The sequence below is a fragment of the Zalophus californianus genome, chromosome 10, assembly GCF_009762305.2.
Source record: "Zalophus californianus isolate mZalCal1 chromosome 10, mZalCal1.pri.v2, whole genome shotgun sequence".
NCBI classification, from domain to species: Eukaryota; Metazoa; Chordata; class Mammalia; order Carnivora; family Otariidae; genus Zalophus; species Zalophus californianus.
Genome location: NC_045604.1, coordinates 14,555,366 through 14,576,138, shown reverse-complemented (window position 1 = coordinate 14,576,138; position 20,773 = coordinate 14,555,366). Strand labels below are relative to the sequence as shown.

The window sequence follows — 20,773 nt, the reverse complement described above, 5'->3', positions numbered from 1 at the left end:
TACAATTGTCTTGGTTCTGAAGGCACACAGGGATGTTTATTTGCAATAATATATAATCAAGACCATTTATGGTTTGCCTACTATGTACCACGCACATGGTTTGCTTGTTGGGAATATGACATTCATTATATCCATTCCTCATAACAACTGTGCTAGCAAGGAATTACAGTCGGCCTTGGAGACATGATGTCATTTGACCATGACTACACAGTGAGTAAGCAAGATTCTAACTTCGGTTAAGTTTACTCCAAAAACCTACACACTTTCCATGAGAATTAATGGCAAATAAACAATTTTAGTGATGATGATGCTTCAAACAACTAAAAAAAAATTAATTGGGTTATAGCAGAATTGTAATGATAACTTCTCTCAATTTATGTAAGGACAAAACACAGCAAACATACACTAACATAGGTGGATGACAGAATATAATGATGTCTGTAGCTCTTCACATTACAAATGCTTCCATGTTCACCATTTCTTTTTATCTTTCTTATCAATCTAAAAGATAGGTATTATTGGTTCCATTTTACAGATAAGACTGAGGTTTGAAGAAGTAACACACCTGCCAAAAGTCAACTAGCTAGAAAGTGTCCCAGTTAGAATGTGGACTTACATTTGAATCCAAATGTTACCCATTCACTGACTGAACATTTGACTTAAAATATTATATCACCAATACTTTCTATTATGTCATTTCTTTTGCCACATTCTCCAAATGACTGAGATTTCACTGTTCACAAATTTCAAACTCCTGAGAAATTACCAATCTAACCTAACATGGCAAGTCTGTCTGAAGACAGTGTTTCAACTCTCTTGAAATACCTAAAGATTCATTTTGCTTGCTATAAATCCAGCTTATCTGACAGGTATTTAAATTAAAACCTAGCTTTTAGTTGTGCTTGTTGTAAACAACATTTACAGGTTTTTTTTTAATTTTTTATTTTTTAAAATATTTTATTTATTTGACAGAGACACAGCAAGAGAGGGAACACAAGCAGGGGGAGCAGGAGAGGGAGAAGCAGGCTTCCCGCAGAGCAGGGAGCCCGATGTGGGGCTCGATCCCAGGACCCTGGGATCATGACCTGAGCCGAAGGCAGATGCTTAACGACTGAGCCACCCAGGTGCCCTGATTTTTTTTTTTTAATCTGTTATAATAATCCCTGAATTTAACCGATGCATTTACATTTATTGTGATCATTGGTATACCTGGATCTATTTTTCCTATATTATTTAATGCTATTTGCCTTGCCTTCCTCTACATTTTTGTGGGGAATTCTCTACATTTTTGTTTCTTCCTTTCTGGCATCTCTTGCTTGCTTATATCAGCTTGAAAATTGTATGTTATATTTTTATTGTTTTAGTGATTACCTTTAAATATCAACATACATACCTGACTTATTTCTTCACATTTCCATATTGTCATACAGAGTTTTACTTCCACCTTATTTTTTTTTTTTTAAAGATTTTATTTATTTATTTGAGAGAGAGAGAATGAGAGATAGAAAGCACGAGAGGGAAGAGGGTGAGAGGGAGAAGCAGACTCCCTGCTGAGCAGGAAGCCCGATGTGGGACTCGATCCCGGGACTCCAGGATCATGACCTGAGCCGAAGGCAGTCGCTTAACCAACTGAGCCACCCAGGCGCCCCTTCCACCTTATTTTTTTTAAAAAATATTTTATTTATTTGAGAGAGAGGGAGAGCACAAGCAGGGGGTGGGTGGAGGAAGGGGCAGAGGGAGAGGGAGAAGCAGGCTCCACACTGAGCAGGGAGCCCGACATGGGGCTCAATCCCAGGACCCTGAGATCATGACCTGAGCCAAAGGCAGATGCTTAACCGACTGAGCCACCCAGGCACCCCTCCATCTTACTTTTAATACATCCAAATCAATCATTTCATGGGCATTGTCACCATCATTATTAACTTTTATATATTCAGTATTTTAGCTTTATGGACATGTTTAACAATCTCTTTGCTCACAATTCCTTCTTGATTTTGATTCTTTTTATGAATTCCATTTTCTTCTACATGAAGTATTAGCCTTAGTAATAATTGGTCTCCACCTGAAATTGTCTGTATTTCATCCTCACTCTTGGGAAGTAGTTTAACTGGATATAAAACTCTATGTTGATTGTTATTTTATCTCCACACTTTGAAAATATTATCTCTTATCTTCTGGACTGTACTGATGTTTTTAAGTCTGCTACCAGTGTAATTTCATTCCTATGTAGGTTACATCTTTTCTCCCTGGCTGCTAAGTTCTTTTCTTTCTCTTTGGTGTTCTTAAGTTTTATTACAGTGCATCTAGGTATGACTAAATTTCTATTAACTATTTTCTGAAAAAGACTTGTACTTTTTGAATATGAAGAATCACATTTTTCTTCAGTTGTAAGAATTCTATCATTTTCAATGAATTCAGTCAATATACTCTGCAAATAATGTACCTCCCTATTCTTTCTACTCCATTTGGAAGTTCTATTAGATGTATGTTGAACTTCTTCCTTCTCCAAGTCCTCCAGCCATTCTATCTTCCATATTTTATCTCAGCGCTTCTTTTAGGTAATCTCTTCAGATTGCTCTTAAAATTCACTGCTTTTTTATTTTTTATTTTTATTTTTATATTTATTTTGGCTGGCTATATTGCTATATTGAATCTGTTGTTTAACCCATCCAGTGAATTTATAATTTTCAAGATTTTTTCATAATAAATAAGAATCTCAAATTTCTCCTTGTTCTTTACCATACCTGTCTTATTTGTTTCTACAGTTATTTCCTTTTGTTTTTAAAATTTGTTTATAACTATAACTTTTTTTTTAAGTTTGGTTTATGACATCACCTTCAGTAGGTTTTCATTTGTGAAATGAAGAGTCATTGGGGTTTAAGACATGTACCACCAAAGTGGCTTTGCATGTGCTTCAAAGCCCAGTTTTTATGTTAATTTTTTGGCTTGATGTAATTTTAAACTAGAAACTCAAGGTAGGCTCTTGGTTAACACATCTTCAGCTTCTTCTACTTGGAGCTTGAGTAGAAATGCGATTCTTTATTTTCCTGTGCCTGTGGGTAAGTTTTGTTTTTAGTCTGCTCCCCTCAGGATAGAGCTTTCCAGAGGTTCTGGCTTGATAGGATCCTTACACTCAACTCCTCAGCTTAGCTCCCCAACCTACCTCAGGATTTCCTAGATTGGCAAAACTGGGCATGGGCATGGGGACTGCTTAGGACTATTTCTGGTCTTGAACAATTTCTTTCCTTCAGTCTCAGCTAATCTAAAAAGATTGCTTTATATTTTGTTCAGCATAGCCAGGTATTCTGTAGTTCGCGTATTTTCTCATTACTTACTCTTTTGTATTGTCAGGAACATGATTATTTTCTATCTAAGGTGGATGTTTACCCTCTCCTTAAGTGTTCCACGCACCAAATGGTAATGGAGAGCTCTTGAAGGCTCTCCTAAAACACCAAACTCGTGTATCAAGGGGATGAGGGTGATATGTTTCTTAGGCTTTTGCTATAGGTTTAAATGTAGTTTGGTTTCAGAATTAGTACCAACAATCTCCCCCAAAAGTTTGCCCATTTTAAAATCCTGGAAGGGATAAGATAATCTACAGTGGTCATATAGATTCAGTGGTAAAACAAAATAAAAACATAATTATTGGTGAAATAAATTTTGGACCACTGAAGAGACACAGCACCTTGGGAGGGTGGCTTGGTTATACCAACCACTTCCTGATTATGATCAGTATGACTTTTAATTAAAAGCACACCTTTAAAAAATCTTCATCCATATTAATTTACAACTTGCCTTTATTGCCTTAAATATTCATAGAGATTATTTTATTATTGAAATATCAGTAGGATGCTGAGGAAGAAGTCAAAAAGTCACAAAAAGCTATAAAGCAACCTCTTGCCAAGATCTTGCATGCCCATGAAAACGCAGCCTGGAGCAGTATCTATACCAAGATATTACACTTTGCTAGACATCTCTTTACATAATATAAAATGTATAGGAAAAAGGTTGACTCCTTATGATGAATATTTTCCCTATCATATCAGTTCAACAGAAAGCAAAATAGTAACAGCAAATACTAATTGTGGGTAACAATGAATTTAGTAAATGAACAAAACATTTAAACAAATGTGGTAGCCACAATATTTCAAAAAGCACACTTACATCTTTTCACTATCAGATCCTTAATAAGCTATGGCTTCTACCAAAAACACGGGCCATAACCAACACTGCCGACTGTCTTTTAAAAATGTGTTAATAATAGTCTTCCTATTTTGTTCACTGCTTTTCTTCACCTTTACAGATGACATTTTTCAAACTATAAAATGCATTCTGCTGGCAAACCTTCCTGCTTCAACAGTTCTCAATTTTATAATAGTAAATCTACATCATTTCCTTCTGAGACATCCACTATCTTTTGGTATGTGACTTTGAATGAGGCAGAGAACAAGCCATACATTTAAAAATCAATATCTAACCTTATCAATATTCATTTTACTTTGTCAATATAAAATACAAAGGTGAAAGAGCAGTAAATAAGCTAAAGCACTGAAATAAATTTGGTGTTCCTGTCACAATTAATAAATGTTGAACTGATAATACTGCTGGCTAGTCTACAGCCTTACAAAGCAGATGAAATTATGCTTTGATGCTATTGCGCTAAAACAGGGTGAGTAAAATTTCAACACACTAGCAGGTAAAGATCAGATTTGGGGTTCTTAATTTCACAGGTGACTTTTAAAAGTATTTTTTATGTATACAATACATAACTGTTTATTCTGGGAGTCTTAAATTGTTGTATAAACCCTGTTCAGGATTATAAAGTTAGAGTGCCAAATTGCAGTTTTCTGACAATGTTTTGGTAAATGTTTTCTAAACCTGCTATTTAACTGCATAATATTTCACAAATAAATCAGACGGGATCATTAAATGATATTCAAGCTGTCCGCCTTTTAACTCTTATCCCCTATTTCAGATGAGAGACAGTTATCTTTACCTCCATCTTTCCAGCTTAGACTGAATGTTGACTAAAGGCAAAAGAAAGTGTAAAAATGTATCTCAATTCAGTGTGGTTTTTGGGGAGGTCTGCAAGGACCTATAAAATGGGAAGAATATTCCCTTTGAAATAGGTCTACTTGCTAACTCAACTCTGGAAGCTTACAAATATAATTGACTATTATAAGGCTGAATATACTCCAGAATTTGAAAATTATAATTTTCAGAGACAAGATGATCGAGGATTCATAACCTCATTATCAAAGTGTATTTATGCAAAAGCATTTCTTACTTGAATTTGGATAATAATCTTCACCTTAGAGTTGATTCATTAGTATTAGAAGATATTCTTTTTAAAACTGAGGACTTTTAAATAACCTCATTCTCTTCCTCTTTGAGAGGAACTGTTATGCATGGATTTAAAAAATGCATTGGAAATGAGTAACATAATTCTCTTACTCCACTACTGTGAGTAATTACAAAAATGCATTAAATTTCTATGAATTTTATTCTTTAAGCAAAAAAAAAAAATCTAGTAATATAATCAAAATCCTGAATCTTAAAAGAATCACAACAGTTCTGAAAGATAACGTCTGGAATATGCTGGTATAAGCTTATGAATGTTTTAGGCTAAAGTTTAATGTTTATACCCATACTCCGTATAAATGATTTTCTCTGATGCTACTGAGTTGTAACATCAAAATCACCTTGTAGAAATAATTATATTATCCTCTCCTCAACCATTACGCATTTTCCTTCTCACTTCACATATGTTCAGAGTGTTAGAACCTGACCCTGATATTCTCTCTTCCTTATTGCCGGCACTAAGGTGCTTTAGTCACATCCCTAAGATTGTTCTTGTACTATTTCTGCCACTAATGTTTGAATCATTGAAAAGATAAGAGAATTCAGGGGACCATTCAACTGGAATGGGGATATTAAAGAATCCTACACCGGCCTTATGAAAGATTTGAGTTGAAGAACTTATGACATGGATTCGATCTAAAAGTGGCTATATGTTCCTGCATAAAGATATATTAGAAGTATTCTCATGAATGTTCTGTATCTCTACATAGCAATATTTAGGTAACTCTTCTATGAAACTTAAGATATAATAGCAGGTTCAAATAAACATATGCAATAGAACAGTCTTCACAAATATATTCTTACAAAAAAGCCATATGTTGTCATGGAAAGAATAGGGACTTAGGAAGTCGGGGGATGTAGGCTTGAAACCTCCTTTTGCCATTCAATAATTATATCTTCTTAGGGAATAAAGAAAAACCATCACTTCTCTGAATCTTAATTTTATGGTGTAAAGTGATGCTAATACCACCTAGCTCACAAACTTGTTACAAAGATAAAATGAAATAATAAAGTTTCTGTTACAGAGTAGGTACCCAATAAGTGGTAAATATTATTCTATATAAATAACTTCCACACACAGGTGTTTCTTATTTCCAAATTCTGAAAATTCAACATAGCTACAAGATGACGATCAATATTATATTACTTATAATCAATATTATATTATATCAATATTATATTACTCATAACCATATGTATAATGTCATAATGTCGCCCTTTATATATAGATGGAACAACTGGATTATGAGCGCTCCAATTTTAAGTCATTCCATTTTTTAGTACTGAACTATAGGACAGATCCCCAAGCTCCACATTTTTTCTTTGATTTCTTTGAAATCACCATGTCAAGATTTCTTTCCCCCTTCTCATAGTTTATTCTCCTGGTTGACATGAATCTTATTTTCATAGTCTATAAATCATCATGGAAAAAATGACTTTTCCTATGAAAGGCTTCCCAAATGAAGGTAAAGGAAAGTTTATAAATCTGAATGGTTAAGAATCCCAGGCAAGAGGCCAAGGCTATTAGTCTTTGTAACTGACCAAGTATCTACACTCAAAACATTTCTTAGAGTCAGTTTGCTGCATCACAAATCCATGATGGTTAACTGTAGTTTATTCCTAGGTGGGTGAGTGTCTACATTTTAAGGCCTAGTTAGCTTCCTCCTTTCACTGGTTTTTATCTCTGCCTTCCTTTTCATTGCTCTTGCATGAGATTTGGTTAAACATACTGTTATTCATATCCTTCACTACGAAGCTTGAGCCTTTGCCCTTCTAGGAAGGCTTCCTGCCCCCTCTGGTCTAGTGACTTCTCCCTGCTCAGCACTTGGGTTTTCCCCTACCCCACACTCATTAGAATGAAATGTTATTAGGATGTGATTTTTTGAGGTGGAAATAATGAGAGACTTTTTATTCTAATGAAGACTTTTTTTTTTTTAAAGTAGGCTCCACGCCCAATGTGGGGCTTGAACTCACTACGACCCCGAGATCAAGAGTCGCATGCTCTACCGACCGAGTCAGCCAGGCACCCGTGTTTAAATAGGAAAGACAAATCTAGAATTGCTGCAGACCTGGGACTAGAAACCAGATTGACGCACTCATGGTTAACTTTCCATCTTTTATAATATGGGGTCTTGTGTTTTGAGGCTGCTCCTTATACTTTTGAATTTCTTACTGTTAATTTCTTCTGGAATTATTTGCCTTTTGACCTATTTATGCCTCACTGTCCCAACCAGTCTATAAATTTCTGGAGGCCAAAGACACAGCCTTTGAAGTTTTTGTATCCTTTAATACCTCACACAGAGTCTTGCATTAGGGCGGGTGTGTAGCAAATGTTGTATTGATTGGCTGCCTGAAAAATCTACACAAGGAACACGCAATATATCCTCACACCAAATGCAAATGATTTAATAGTTGCTTGTAACTGTGCCTCTTCTTCAGTGTAAGCGATTTAGAATTATCTGTATTTTCTTCTTGATGATTTATGAACTTTATATTTGTATTCTGCCCCAACCCTTTTTTGCTTTACCTGCTGTAGTAGGTCCAGGCAAAGGTGCAGCTTTTCTTCTCCGTTTGATATCTCCCGTGCATAAGGATCCTAAATGCATGCTTGTTTGCCTACAAGTAATTATCAGAAAAAACTATTAACAAAGGAGGAAAAAAATGACACATAAATACACAGCTTGTATAATCTGAACCTAAATCAAAACATTCTCAACAAAGATGGAGCAGCATAGTAAAACCACCAATCTTGTTTATATCGAAACATAATTACGTTTGTTGACAAGCGTTCAGCAGCTAAATGCGCCATCATAAATTGTTACTGGAATGAATAATATAAAAGGAATGCTTTTTAATTTTCAAAACTGGCAATCTTTCTAGCTCAACATAAAATCAAGTACTGTTGCTTCTGACAGGAAAATAGCTAAGATTAATTATCTAAAGAGATCACAATATTGTTGCTAGGTTATCAATTGGTTACTAATGCTTTACTGTCAGAGCAATATTTATTACAGAAAAAGTATGATCAATTTCTCTTAGGATATTATGTGGCAGTGAATTCTCTTAAAACATTTTAAACAGATAGAAGGAAATAGTGATGTTCTCTCTTATAATTCATATGATTAGAATTCTTTAGTTAATTGTTTATTAGCTAGGTGAGGAAGCATAATTTGAATGTGTTAATGCTGGTCTACTGCCCCTGAGGAGGCTAACATGGTATTGGATTATATTTGTAAAGACATGATATATAAGAACTGAGAAGTAGACCTTCTGCAATTCTTGAAACTAGTTAGAATTGGATTATTTTGCCTAATTATGGATTCCTAAGTTAAAAAGTTTTGGGGAATTAGAAATGGCCCAATTGAAAATCAAGAAAAAACAATACAAAGACGGAAAGGATTTTAAAGTCTTTAAACATTTCAAGCTATAAAAGGACTCTGTTCATTTCCTGGATCATAATCCCTGATGTGGGGTTGGGACAGTGTCTGGGGATCATGAAGCAGAAATAAATGATGCATATTTATTATAGCACGGGTTCTTTTAGTAATTCACGGAGATATCTGGTGGTATCCTGAAGTTTTATATTTAACCTAGCAAGGCCTGTTGAATCAATGTCCTCTCTATATCCTGTTGTTTCTGAATGGCCCAACAAACATTTGTTCCTTTCCATCTCCTTATGAATTGTATTCCTCCCCTTTTAAGTCCCAGACTCCTACCCCCCTTCTCCTTAGTTCAGGATGACATATACACCTCCTTTTGCCTCATTGTCTTTGGAATCTCATGTTTGTGTGGGTTCCCTGTATGTACAGAATCTAATTTGATTTCCTCCTACTAATCTGTCTCACGTCAGTTTGATTCTTAGTCCAGCTAGAAGAATCTTGAAAGACAGAGAAAAATTATTTTCTCCCTTACTTACCCAGATTATTAGAGAAAAATTTAAAAGGAAAAAATTCAAGTAAGAACCAAGATATGTATTTACACACATACTCTCAGGTATTTAAATATAATGAAAAATTGGAACTGGGGAGTAAAATTTACATATAGGTTCTACCTATATAGCACAAAGTAAAGTACAATAATGATCTGGCTGATCCACAATCAAATAAATACACTGTAAAAATCTATCAATATAGGTGTAATAGTAAATAGGCATTTGTCTAGTTTTCTCTTCCTTTTGTATTGTGTACTGTTTCTCTGTTACAGAATATATATACTTATTAAAATATTTAAAAAAATTAGTTCATTCAGGTAGTGACTAACTTTGCAGAAACACACACATACACAGGTCAAAAGTTTTTAGATATGCAAAACTGTCTGGATTTTGAGGTGTGGTCCTGGCTCCAATGCAAAGAAAAATGAATGATTATGATCCCATTTATTTTTTTAAAACTATTAGAAATTTAAAAAAACTATAGTTATCAGAGAAGACACATCCTTTTTATACAAAATTAATGAATTCATTTATTCAGCAAGCATTTATTAGTGTCTACTATTGACTTAGCATTAAGATCCCACAGAGATGGTGACAATAGGACAGTAGGAAAGAAGAGATGGAAGATACAAAGGACATGGAATATTCACTTCCTATTATTGGAGGAGTTTACAGTCTGAGTGGGGACATTAAGTCATGAGTACATGAAATAATTAGCGACAGTGGTGGGAGTGGTGGGCAACACCAACTTTATTAGCTATTACTAGAGATTATGTTATTTAGGCCATATAACAATTCGAAACATGTTGTGTTGAATATACCTTTTTTCTTTTGCAGGGAAATATTTGTGCCTCAGTGGAAAACTACACTTTTAGAGCATATTCTTCTTGTAATCAGATTCTGATTCTATGGGAGCTAGTTTACAACTCGAAGTTATGGATGTCCGAAAGCAATGGGAAATAATTCCTGTCTACAGAAATGCAAATGAATTGTCCCGAGGAAGGACAATCTTCTCTCCTGTGGAAAAGTCAGTTCCACATCCATCTGCCCATTCACATCTACATTCCTTCCTCCTTATAAATCTGTGTTTCTTTGACTTCTTCTTTGAACCCCTTATAAGATCTGCCTGGTTCCCTCGGTAACTCATGAGTTAAATAATATCTCAAACACATACTCATTTTTTATCTGTGAAAGAGTCATGATTTTACCTTTTTGTACCATATTATCCTTTAACATCTGTGATCCCTCTAGGAACCTGCCCCTAGCAAAAGATTGCAGCAATGTTGATTCTGCAGAGCATATACCAGACAGGGTCAGATATCAGGGATAGCTGAGGAAGATGGGAAGGGAACATTCTGGAAATGGGAATAAAGTGGGAATCTGAATTCTGAGGCAAGGCCCTTTTGTTATTGAGCTGTAAACACCAACCCACGGACCATCTACTTCTGATCCTCTTGTTAAAACATAATAAATATCCTTTGTTTAAGCTATTGTTGGTTAGGTTTTCTATACCTGTTGCTGAAAGCATCTTTTTTAAGATTTTATTTTTAAGTAGTCTCTACACCCAACGTGGGGCTCGAACTCACAACCCCGAGATCAAGAGTCGCATGCTCTACTGACTGAGCTAGCCAGGCATCCCTCTTGCGGCAAGTATTTTAAACTATAAAGAGTTTAGGGGCACCTGGGTGGCTCAGTCGTTAAGCGTCTGCCTTTGGCTCAGGTCATGGTCCCAGGGTCCTGGGATCAAGCCCCTCATCGGGCTCCCTGCTTGGCAGGAGGCCTGCTTCTCCCTCTCCCGCTCCCCCTGCTTGTGTTTCCTCTCTCTCTGTGTCTCTCTCCGTCAAATAAATAAATAAAATCTTGTGCCAAATAAATAAAATAAATAAAATCTTAAAAAAAAAAAAGCTATGAAGAGTTTGTCCTGTTCAGAGATTTAACAGTAGTTCAAGATGTCTGGGGAGCAGTGTTTTGAGAAGGGACTATATAATTTGAAGGAAGAAGAATGCTCAGGCTGGATCATGGGCCGTATATGCCACATATGCCCATGAAGGTGTCTGGATTTTACAGCTGACGTGGAGTCATTAAAAGTCATTTGGCAGGAGTGACGGTTGGAGAGATTAGCATCCTGGGATGCTGGCAGAGAGCGGGACTGGCCAGGGTTGAAACTGATGAGATGGAGAGCGACTAGGTTTGCAAAATCCAGACACATACTGCTTCCCACGTCCTTCCTCTCTGTCATCGTTGAGAATAACGCGAAGCTACTGCACCATGGAACTTCTTTGTGTTGGTCTATCTGAGAGAGGAGGTGGGCTGGGGTGGGCAGGCAGCTCATGAAAAGTCCTGATTCTGGATTATTAAAAACAAAACAACAAAAAAAAACAACTATGCCAGGTTTTATTACTTTCAGATACATTTAAAGCTCACATTAAGGTAAAAAAAATATTAGCCAGGAGCATCCTTCTTAAGAAATACATTTCTGGAAATAATTAGAAGAAATACTTGAGGGTGTGACAAACCGTAGGTATTCATTGTGACTATAACATTGCCATGTCCACTGTTCTGGCACTAATGGTTTGTAATCAGAGTCTTCTCATAGCTTGAAAAATCATTCTCCAAAGTCAATATTGCCTTTAAGACTTCATCATTTTTTTTACACTATTAAAACTTATTAGGAAGGCCTGTTTACAAACATGGCAAAAAACAAATCCCAGGAACAACTCCCTCTTTTAAGCCTTTTTTCTCATCTGCTGGACCAAAAATTCCCTTTTGGGTATCTTTACAGAAGAAATGGAATATGACTTCTTTAGTCAACTCCTTCACCCCCCCTCCCGGCCCCCGCCGCCCCCAGTGGAGCTGCATAAAGGAAAAGAGACAAAGATTCAAGGAGAATAAAGTTCAAGTTAATAGAGTCTGTACATTGTACCCAAAGACCTGAGCCATAAGAAAAATAGCTGGCTGGATTTCAGCAATTCTATCTGGAATTGACTCTGCTACAGCACATTCCGAGATCTGGATTATTGATCAGTAAGATTACCCCATTCAGGCTGGTCCACCCCCCTTTCCTTCAGACAGGTGCAATAAAGTTGCTACAAAGAACACTAAGTAAGGTCTACTCTGTTATTTGTTGTCACTCCTAATGTAAAACATAGCAGTTATTTTTTAATTTAAAATCAGCGAGAGTCTCAGAGGCAGCCTTGTTACCTCAGTCTACATGAGTCATTCATTTTTGCAAAGCAGAATACTTGGATTACTATTCAAGGTGATAGTTGGCTATTTTTTGGGGGGGGGGGCGTGGTGTTTTGAAGAATGATAATGCACTGTTCTACGAACAGACCCGAAGTTATTAAAAAATAATGATTTTTTGGTAAGGCGCTGCAAGAAAATTACGAATCAACTATATCAGTGTAGTTGTTTCTTTTAACAGTATTTGCTTGCAGTGGAGAAGAAGGGAGACAAATCAAAACCTGATAACTTTATAACTACTCACAGCTTTACTATTAAAGATAAACATATCTTTAAGTGGAAAGGATCAAGAAATAATGCTCTCTTGTTTTGGATTAGTAAGTATCATCACTTAGTTAGATTTGAAACATGGTTTCCCATGTACTAATTCTGAAGATTTGCCTATGAAACATTCGAAAAGCAGAGCTGAAAAAGAAGACTTCATTTTGTTTTGCTTTTGAAACACACTTCACTTGGTTTATCCCCTCATCCTTTTAAATGGTGTGGTGGTAGGAAACTGGGCATTTTATCTGGAGGAAAAAGAGAAAAAAAAAACAGGAAGAAAACCCCGCAGAAACAAAAAAATCCTAGTGAAAACCACCTTGCCTGAAAACTTGGCTCTCGACATGGGCCGACAGAGAAGGAAGCAGGCCGTGTCAAACACAATAATAGTAAAAGGAGAAGAGTAAGGACTTGTCTCTTCATCATATGCATTTACAAACAGAAGCTTTTCAGAGAATTAGGCCTAGTTAAAGCTGCCCCCTGGATAAAATGTGTTACCAAGCACCCTCAGACAGGCTGCAGAGGGGAGACAAACAGATGTGACTATGGGCCCCGGCATTTGGCAAGAACACTCACTGTCAGTTAGAAAAATATAAGCCTGGACAGGGCGTCAGCTGCACAGAAATGAAAAAGGTCTGCAGTGTCACTGGAGGAGCAATCCGGTGGCAGAGAGAAGTATGGGGGCTGGAAAATCCAGCTCCGTGGGAATCTCCTCTTCTAGATCCAAATGACCCTCTCCTCCCCTTTATTTGATGTCGATATGTCTCAACATATTAAACTGAAGGAGTTAACATCAGTATCTCTTTTTCTTTTGTACCAAAACGTACATTAAGTATCAACTACCATTTAGCCTAAGTATTTCTTAACTACTAAGATTGCATGAAGTCCTTGCCTTTTTTGTAATTTCTATTTTCCTTTTCTTTTTTTTCAAAAAAATTTTTATTATTATGTTATGTTAATCACCATACATTACATCATTAGTTTTTGATGTAGTGTTCCATGATTCATTGTTTGTGTATAACACCCAGTGCTCCATGCAGAACATGTCCTCTTTAATACCCATCACCAGGCTAACCCATCCCCCCCCCCCAAGAACCCTCAGTTTGTTTCTCAGAGTCCATAGTCTCTCATGGTTCATCTCCCCCTCCGATTCCACGCCCCCATTCTTCCCTTCCTGCTATCTTCTTCTTCTTCTTCTTTTTTTTTTTTTTTAACATACAATGTATTATTTGTTTGGTCTGTGACTGTTGAAGTCCTTGTTTTTAATGGTATTTCTTTCTAAGGCCCTTGTGCATGAAGCATGCTTTGCATTTGGCCTTACCGATCACGCCCTACTGGATTCTGGTGCCTTCTCTTTCTGTGGCTTTGGTCATTTGACTTCACGTTTTGCCTCAAGTCCATTTCCCCTCTCTCTGGACTAACCCCGACTTTAGCAAGGAGGAATTTAAGTTTTAAAACAGTGCACTGAACTTAGTACTTGTGTCCCAGGGAACTGGGCCCTTGCTTTATTCTCGACTTACCTACTAGTCATAAACCTCCCAGTACCTTAGTTCTTTTGGATTTAGGTCATGCTTGGATCTCCCTAGATGCTAAAGTCTGGCCCTGCAGAGCAACCTGGTGACCGAGGCTGTCTCTAATGCCCAAGCATCAGCTGCTCCTGGCCCCCATCTCTGCTCACTGCCCTACTTGGGCTGGGACATCTTGACTCTGTGTCCCTTAACGTCCAATTATCTGGGGTCTGAGGTGCGACCCCTCGGACAGTGATCTGGCCTGCCAGTGCGGTTCCTCTAGACAGTGAGTCCTGACCTACTTCCCAGTCTGCTTTAGCCTGCTGCAGTAACTGACGGCTGCTGCCAGAGTTAACATTACTCTGAGTTTCCTGTGTGCGGATAAGCATTTCCCTCCTGTAGCTCCCAGCACAGGCGGCAAGTGTGAGGGAGGGACGGCTGTGTCAGGCGGCTTCTGGGGAGCTCAGGGACCGGCCGCACTGCCCAGCCAGTCAAGGACTGTTCCGGCTCCTCAGAGCACTGTCCTAGAGTGGCTCAGTTGTCCTGAGGAAGGGGGAGAGATGGAGGAGCTGGTGGGAACTTGAAGGTGCTCCAGGAACCTGGTCCCTCTGATGCCGCCATTTCCCCTCTCCCAACTAGGTCTCTCAAAGAATCTACTTGTCGCCCTATTTGTCAAGGTCAGAGGAGGAACCTAGCTTTGCTTCTGTCATATATTAGAAGCACCATAAATATCTACTGAACTAAAACAAATTAAACTACTATAAAAACTGCTGCCTCAACATTTCATTTGGCAATTAATCATTCATTTTTTTGTGATAACACTTCTTCTTTCTTGAAGTGTTACTTAAATTTACTCAAAAACATTGATTTAACAATTAACAAAACTTGACTATGAATCAGGTATTCTACTAGATGCTAAAAAAAACACAAGGATGGCTCCTACCATCAAGGGTATGCTCATAGCTTAATGCAGGAAACACAAGAAAGAGAAATTACTATACAGTTTAAGAAGTCAATAGGGTTATGGTAGCAGACCTCCTCTCTGGGGAAACTGAGGAAAATTCATTTCGCCTGAGTTCAAATTTGGATATTGTCTCTCCAAGCAGAATCTAAGATATCTGAGGCATCTTGGAGTATTCTTTTATTCTTCACACCATAGTACCTAGGAAATAGTAGGCACTTAGTAAACTGAATTTGATTTAATTTATTCAATTCCTTGCTATAACTATACATTTCTGGAATCTGTTTATCATTGACATTTAGTATAGAGTTTCAACAATAAACTTATTCCAATTTCCTTAAAAAATGACACAACAAAGCTAGTGTTGACTCTTAGGAGGGATTAAAGATGACACAAAATAAACATGATTCTTTTGAATATCTCCATTAAATGCAAGAAGAGATGTGTCTACATTTAAAAAACTGGGATATTGAGCCTGATAACATCTTGCAACTTACATAAAAGAACTATCAATTCAGACCACAGAATCAGATATAATTCCATATTGTCTCTCTGATCATGACACTATACAGCATTTCTTGAGATGGTATGGTTGGCATTCATAATAATATCCAGTAATAAAACTGTGGGGTATTCCTAATAATATTCCTAACTTTTTTGAGCGAAGTCCATGCATTACTCATTTTCATATTCACTTCATCCAGTGAGTCTATACTACTTGTATGTTTGTTGAATTGACTTCTTTACTATATTCTCTTATTTGCTATTTCTGATTCTAAACCAAGCTCTAATAGGGCAGTTCGTAGGGAATATTTTGGAACAAATGTACTGAATTTCTTTCTTTCACCAGCTTCAGGAAATGATGGAGTTAAAGAGGCAGGGCAGAAAATGTATGTTATTATTTTTTTTTTATTATTTTGAATACGTGTTGGTTTCTTAAATCTATTACTGAATTACCAGGAACATCCAAACTTATCCAGTGTCAACTACATATGGAGTATTACACTAAATATTTTCACGTACTTTACCTTCTTTAATCCTCACAAAAACCCATTACAGGTCTGAGGAACCTAAGGTCCAGAGAAACTGTTACTTGTCGAAGATCACATAAACAGAAAATGAAGTTACTGTATTTGAACCAAGGAATGCATGCCTCAAAAGAATCATTTTTTCACCCTACACCATACTACTTCATTCAACTTAGTTTATTATACTCCATTTAATAAACGTCTACTGAAAATGTAATGCATGCCATGCCCTATGCCATAAAACAGGATTGAGAAATAAAAAAGATATGGCTTTCATTTTCTAGGGGTTAAAGTCTACCGATCATGTGGGAAAATGAATTCAACTCAATATTCAAAGAGAATTCCAAACCAGAGTGCAAGGCATTCTAGGCCCCTAGGTGAGAGAAGACATCTAAAAGGCACAACAGCCTTGAAGTGCACATACCGCATGCCATATCTGGGGCTCTGTAAGCAACTTGACAAGACAGGAGCTAGAACATATGGAGATGTGGGGGGAGAAGACACCTCCTTGCACACATCAAATTTTAAGAAATTCAACGAATCTGTCCATTCACCATTATTTTAAATTCTCTAGAAAAAAAGAATGAAGTGGCTGTTTGACTGAATTCATCAGTTTATTACCTAAGTCAATAGTTGAATTCAGTGGAAAAAAAAAGCCTGTCCCTAATTCCTTGTAGACATAGCTTTGGATTGTTTTGTAGCTATAATCAGGAAGTTATTGCCCTGGTACAGAGATAGAGTCACATGGAGATCCATTTCCAAGGTAGCTTTTGAAGTTGAGGGGCTTTGCTCACTCAATAGAGTTTACAATTCACTTGCACGGTTGAGTTGGCAGATACAGGCTCAAGACTGAGTCCAGCTTTGATGTTCTGTAAAGTGTCCCATGATGACTTGTGGAAGGGGACTTACAGTACTGTCCTAATTCTATGTGCCGTACTGGACATTTGTAGAGTATTACCACTAAAGAGCAAAGGATGATGTGGTTGCAACTTTTACCTCCATACTGAGGAGGTATTAAAGACTGTATATTTTCATAATAGGCCAGAATGTCTCAAACTTCTGAAAGATGTAGGGAGTTACTTCTACTCTGGAATATGTCAGACAGCATTACCATTAAAGGCAAACTTACTTGAATTTAGGTTAAATGACTGTTGATTGGTGGACCTCAATTGGGGCTCTATGGCCCAGATGAAATGCCACCAGCGTTATCTGACTGCAATTGCCAGAATAATCTCTCACTCCTTGGAGAAAACAATGATTTTTACTATAAGCTACAGCTATCTATCTACATGAACCAATACTCTATTTAGACTGTATATTCCTTGAATGCAGTGGGGCCCACATCTGATTTATTTTTTTAGGTAAATGTCCCTCAGCACTCATAAGCCTTGCCAACAACAGGCACTTATTAAATCATTATTGAATAAAATTTAACAACGCATGCCAGAGTTTTGATGGTAACTTGTTTTTATGATAATCAATATCTTTATTGAGGTTCCCATTTCTATAATAAATAAATGCTTACTTATGGGAATAGAAAATCACAAAACAAATTCAGTCCCTCTCTTGGGCTTCAGGATGGAAGTACGTGCAAAATCAAACTTGTACATGTAAATCAGCTTTTAAAGTATAGGCAGGCATCTGATGCAAAAGTGTTTCCCTTTTTACATAATTTTGCATTTTGCGATGTTGTTAAGTGTAACTTTATGAAAAGAATGCTTTCACTTCCTTCTCTTCCATGATAGTTTTTGGCAGACGAATGAACAATATGTATATAAAACTTTTACACACTTGTTAGCAAATGTTTCCTAGAATGTGAAATATACTGTAATAGCTAGGGAAGGTATCAAGGGGCTTGTGCTGATTACGTGAACACTAATGTTCAATAGTCAAGAGAAAGAGTATTTCAGGATTCTCTGAATTCAATTCAATTCAATTCAATTCAATTCAATTCAATTGAAATACTTGTAAAATTAGAATGCATTAGCTTATATTCAGAATTAGTTATGCCATCAAGACCTTTGATCAAACATCCTTTCTCATTTTGGTAATTCAGGTCTACTACTCTTTATATTTGGAAGGTCTATTGTTTTTAAATGTCGATGGAGAAATATCCTAACAAAATTAGCTTCAAATAAAAAAGAAGTCTTTTCTCATTTACATAATGCATTTCTTTAGAAAAACATGCAGGCCTCTATATTTTTTAAATTTCAGAAACTGAGTGCCAAGTAAACAATCGTTTTAGTCATGGTTTCAAAATGCTGCCACTTTCTCTGTTAAATAATGTACAAATAATCTAAACTGTTTAAAATTATTTTAGAAGAGTCAACAGTTTTGCTTAAAAACAAGATAGCAGATTTGAGAAAATGGTCGGGTTCATTTTTATATGCCTTAGGAATAAGACTCGAGGAAAAAGATACTACCGTGTAAATTACCTGGCCTTTGACCTGGGAAAGCTATTGGACCTCTATCTCTATTTCTTCACATGCAAAATGGGACTAATAACAGTATCTACTTCACAGGGTAATTTTGGAAATTAAAAGAGATAAAATAAATGCATTGTTAACACTCAGGGGATCTTGGCTATTTTGGTATTTAACTGTAAAAATGATGGGGAATTTATTCCTTCAATTTTAGGTAGTATACTTTAAATTCCCTGTCTTTGGTCCTTCTTAACTACATACCCACTTATCTTGAGAGGTGATACAGCACAGTGATTAAGAGTGTGGACTCTGGAGCCAAAAGAGATGAAATTTCATTGCTGCTTCCCCATTTAACAACATGGGTGAACCTGGGCAAGCTACTTAATTTTTATGCCTCACCTTTCCCTTCTGAGAAATGGTGGTAATAATGGAACCGATCTCAAAGAGTTGATGTGAGGTTTGAATGTGGGGCTCACAGCATGCTCTCAGTTAAGTCTTAACTATAATTTCCCACAAACAAAGGGAATTTGTATATGGTAAACTGAATACTGTATTGATTCTGGCACCTTTTTCCCCCAATCATAAGCCCAAAGAAGTAGAGAAATTCTGTGGACCAGAACATATTTTGTTGTTATAGTACAAATGAGGAAATATAATAGATTTACCATTAGTTAATATGGTCTAAATATATTCTATAAACATGCAAATGTGTCATTTATGCTAATACAGCAGAACACAGTTTACCAAATCATAGGTTGTCAAGCTGATTTCCCACTGTACTTTATATCCTTTTTATGAATCTTAAATTCTACTGCAGAGAGGGCAGAGTTTATGAGGAACCAAAACAAGTTCATTGCAGCTGGTACATAGCGTTCAAGGTAGCAAGTATTTGGAGATGAGGGTAGAATCATTAAGAGGGGCAGACCAAGAAAGACCTCGCAAGCCATGTTTAGGACTTAATCCTAAAGGCAATGGGAAGCCATTAAGAATTTGTGTGTGGGTGTGTTTGTGTGTGTGTGGGGGGGGTTTCCATCTATTTGTTTGTATTTTTTTTTCTTACAGTTTTACTGAGAAATAATGGACATACATAGCTATATTAGTTTAAGTGTAGGGTACAGCATAATGGTCTGATTTACATATATTCTTAAGTGATTACAGTAGGTTCAGCTAACATCTATCTTTTCATATAGTTACAATAAAAAGAAAACAAAGAAAAAAAAGAAAAAAAGGAAAAAAATTTTTCTCCTTGTGGAGAATTTGTAGGATTTACTCTCTTAACAACTTCCCTATATGTCATACAGCGTGTCCCATGGTCATCATGTGGTATTTATCTTATAACTGGAAGTCTGTTACCTTCTGACCACCTTCTTCCAATTCCCCCTTCCCCACCCTCTGTCTTTGGTAACTATAAACCTGATCTCTTTTTCTATGAGTTTTTTTTGTCTTTTTAATTTCACATTTAAGTGAGATCATACAGTATTTCTCTGTCTGACTTATTTCAATTAGCATAATGCCTGTAAGGTCCATCCATGTTGTCTCCAATGGTAGTAGGACTTGCTCTTTTTCCCTCCCCCTATGGCCAAATAATATACATATGCACAATTTTTTGATCCATTCATCCACTGATGGGCACTTAGGTTGTTTCCATGTATTGGCTACTGTAAAAAATGCTTCTATGAATATGGGGGTGCAGATATCATTTTGAGTTAGTGTTTTTATATTTCTTTTGGATATATTCCAAGAAATGAACTTGCTGGATCATATGATAGTTCTGTTTTGAATTTTTTGAGGATTTTCCATACTGTGTTTTCCATACTTGCTGCACCAATTTATAACCTAGGAACAGTGGACAAGGTGCCATTAAGAATGTTTAAGTACACACAAATAGATTTGGGTTTTCCAAATGTCATTCTGGCTGCGTTACAGAGAATGCATGGAGGGGACAAGAGTGAGAGACTGAAACACATAACGGATGGTGCCCAGGTTTCCCTGACCAGGATGTGAGATCTTGGAATGCAGAGATTGTACACCGTCCAAGGGCTCCAAACACGTCACCT

The 20,773-nt window shown here is 36.7% G+C and overlaps 1 protein-coding gene across 2 annotated transcripts in view; it reads right to left on the bottom strand.

Moving 5' to 3' along the window:
- Positions 1 to 20,773, bottom strand: part of GPATCH2 (G-patch domain containing 2) — a 175,000-nt gene that overhangs the window by 9,528 nt on the left and 144,699 nt on the right. For both annotated transcript variants that reach the window (XM_027611701.1, XM_027611702.1), the window contains exon 9: positions 7,889 to 7,977. In XM_027611701.1, the coding sequence (XP_027467502.1) occupies positions 7,889 to 7,977 (89 nt within the window). The remainder of the gene's footprint in view (positions 1 to 7,888; positions 7,978 to 20,773) is intronic.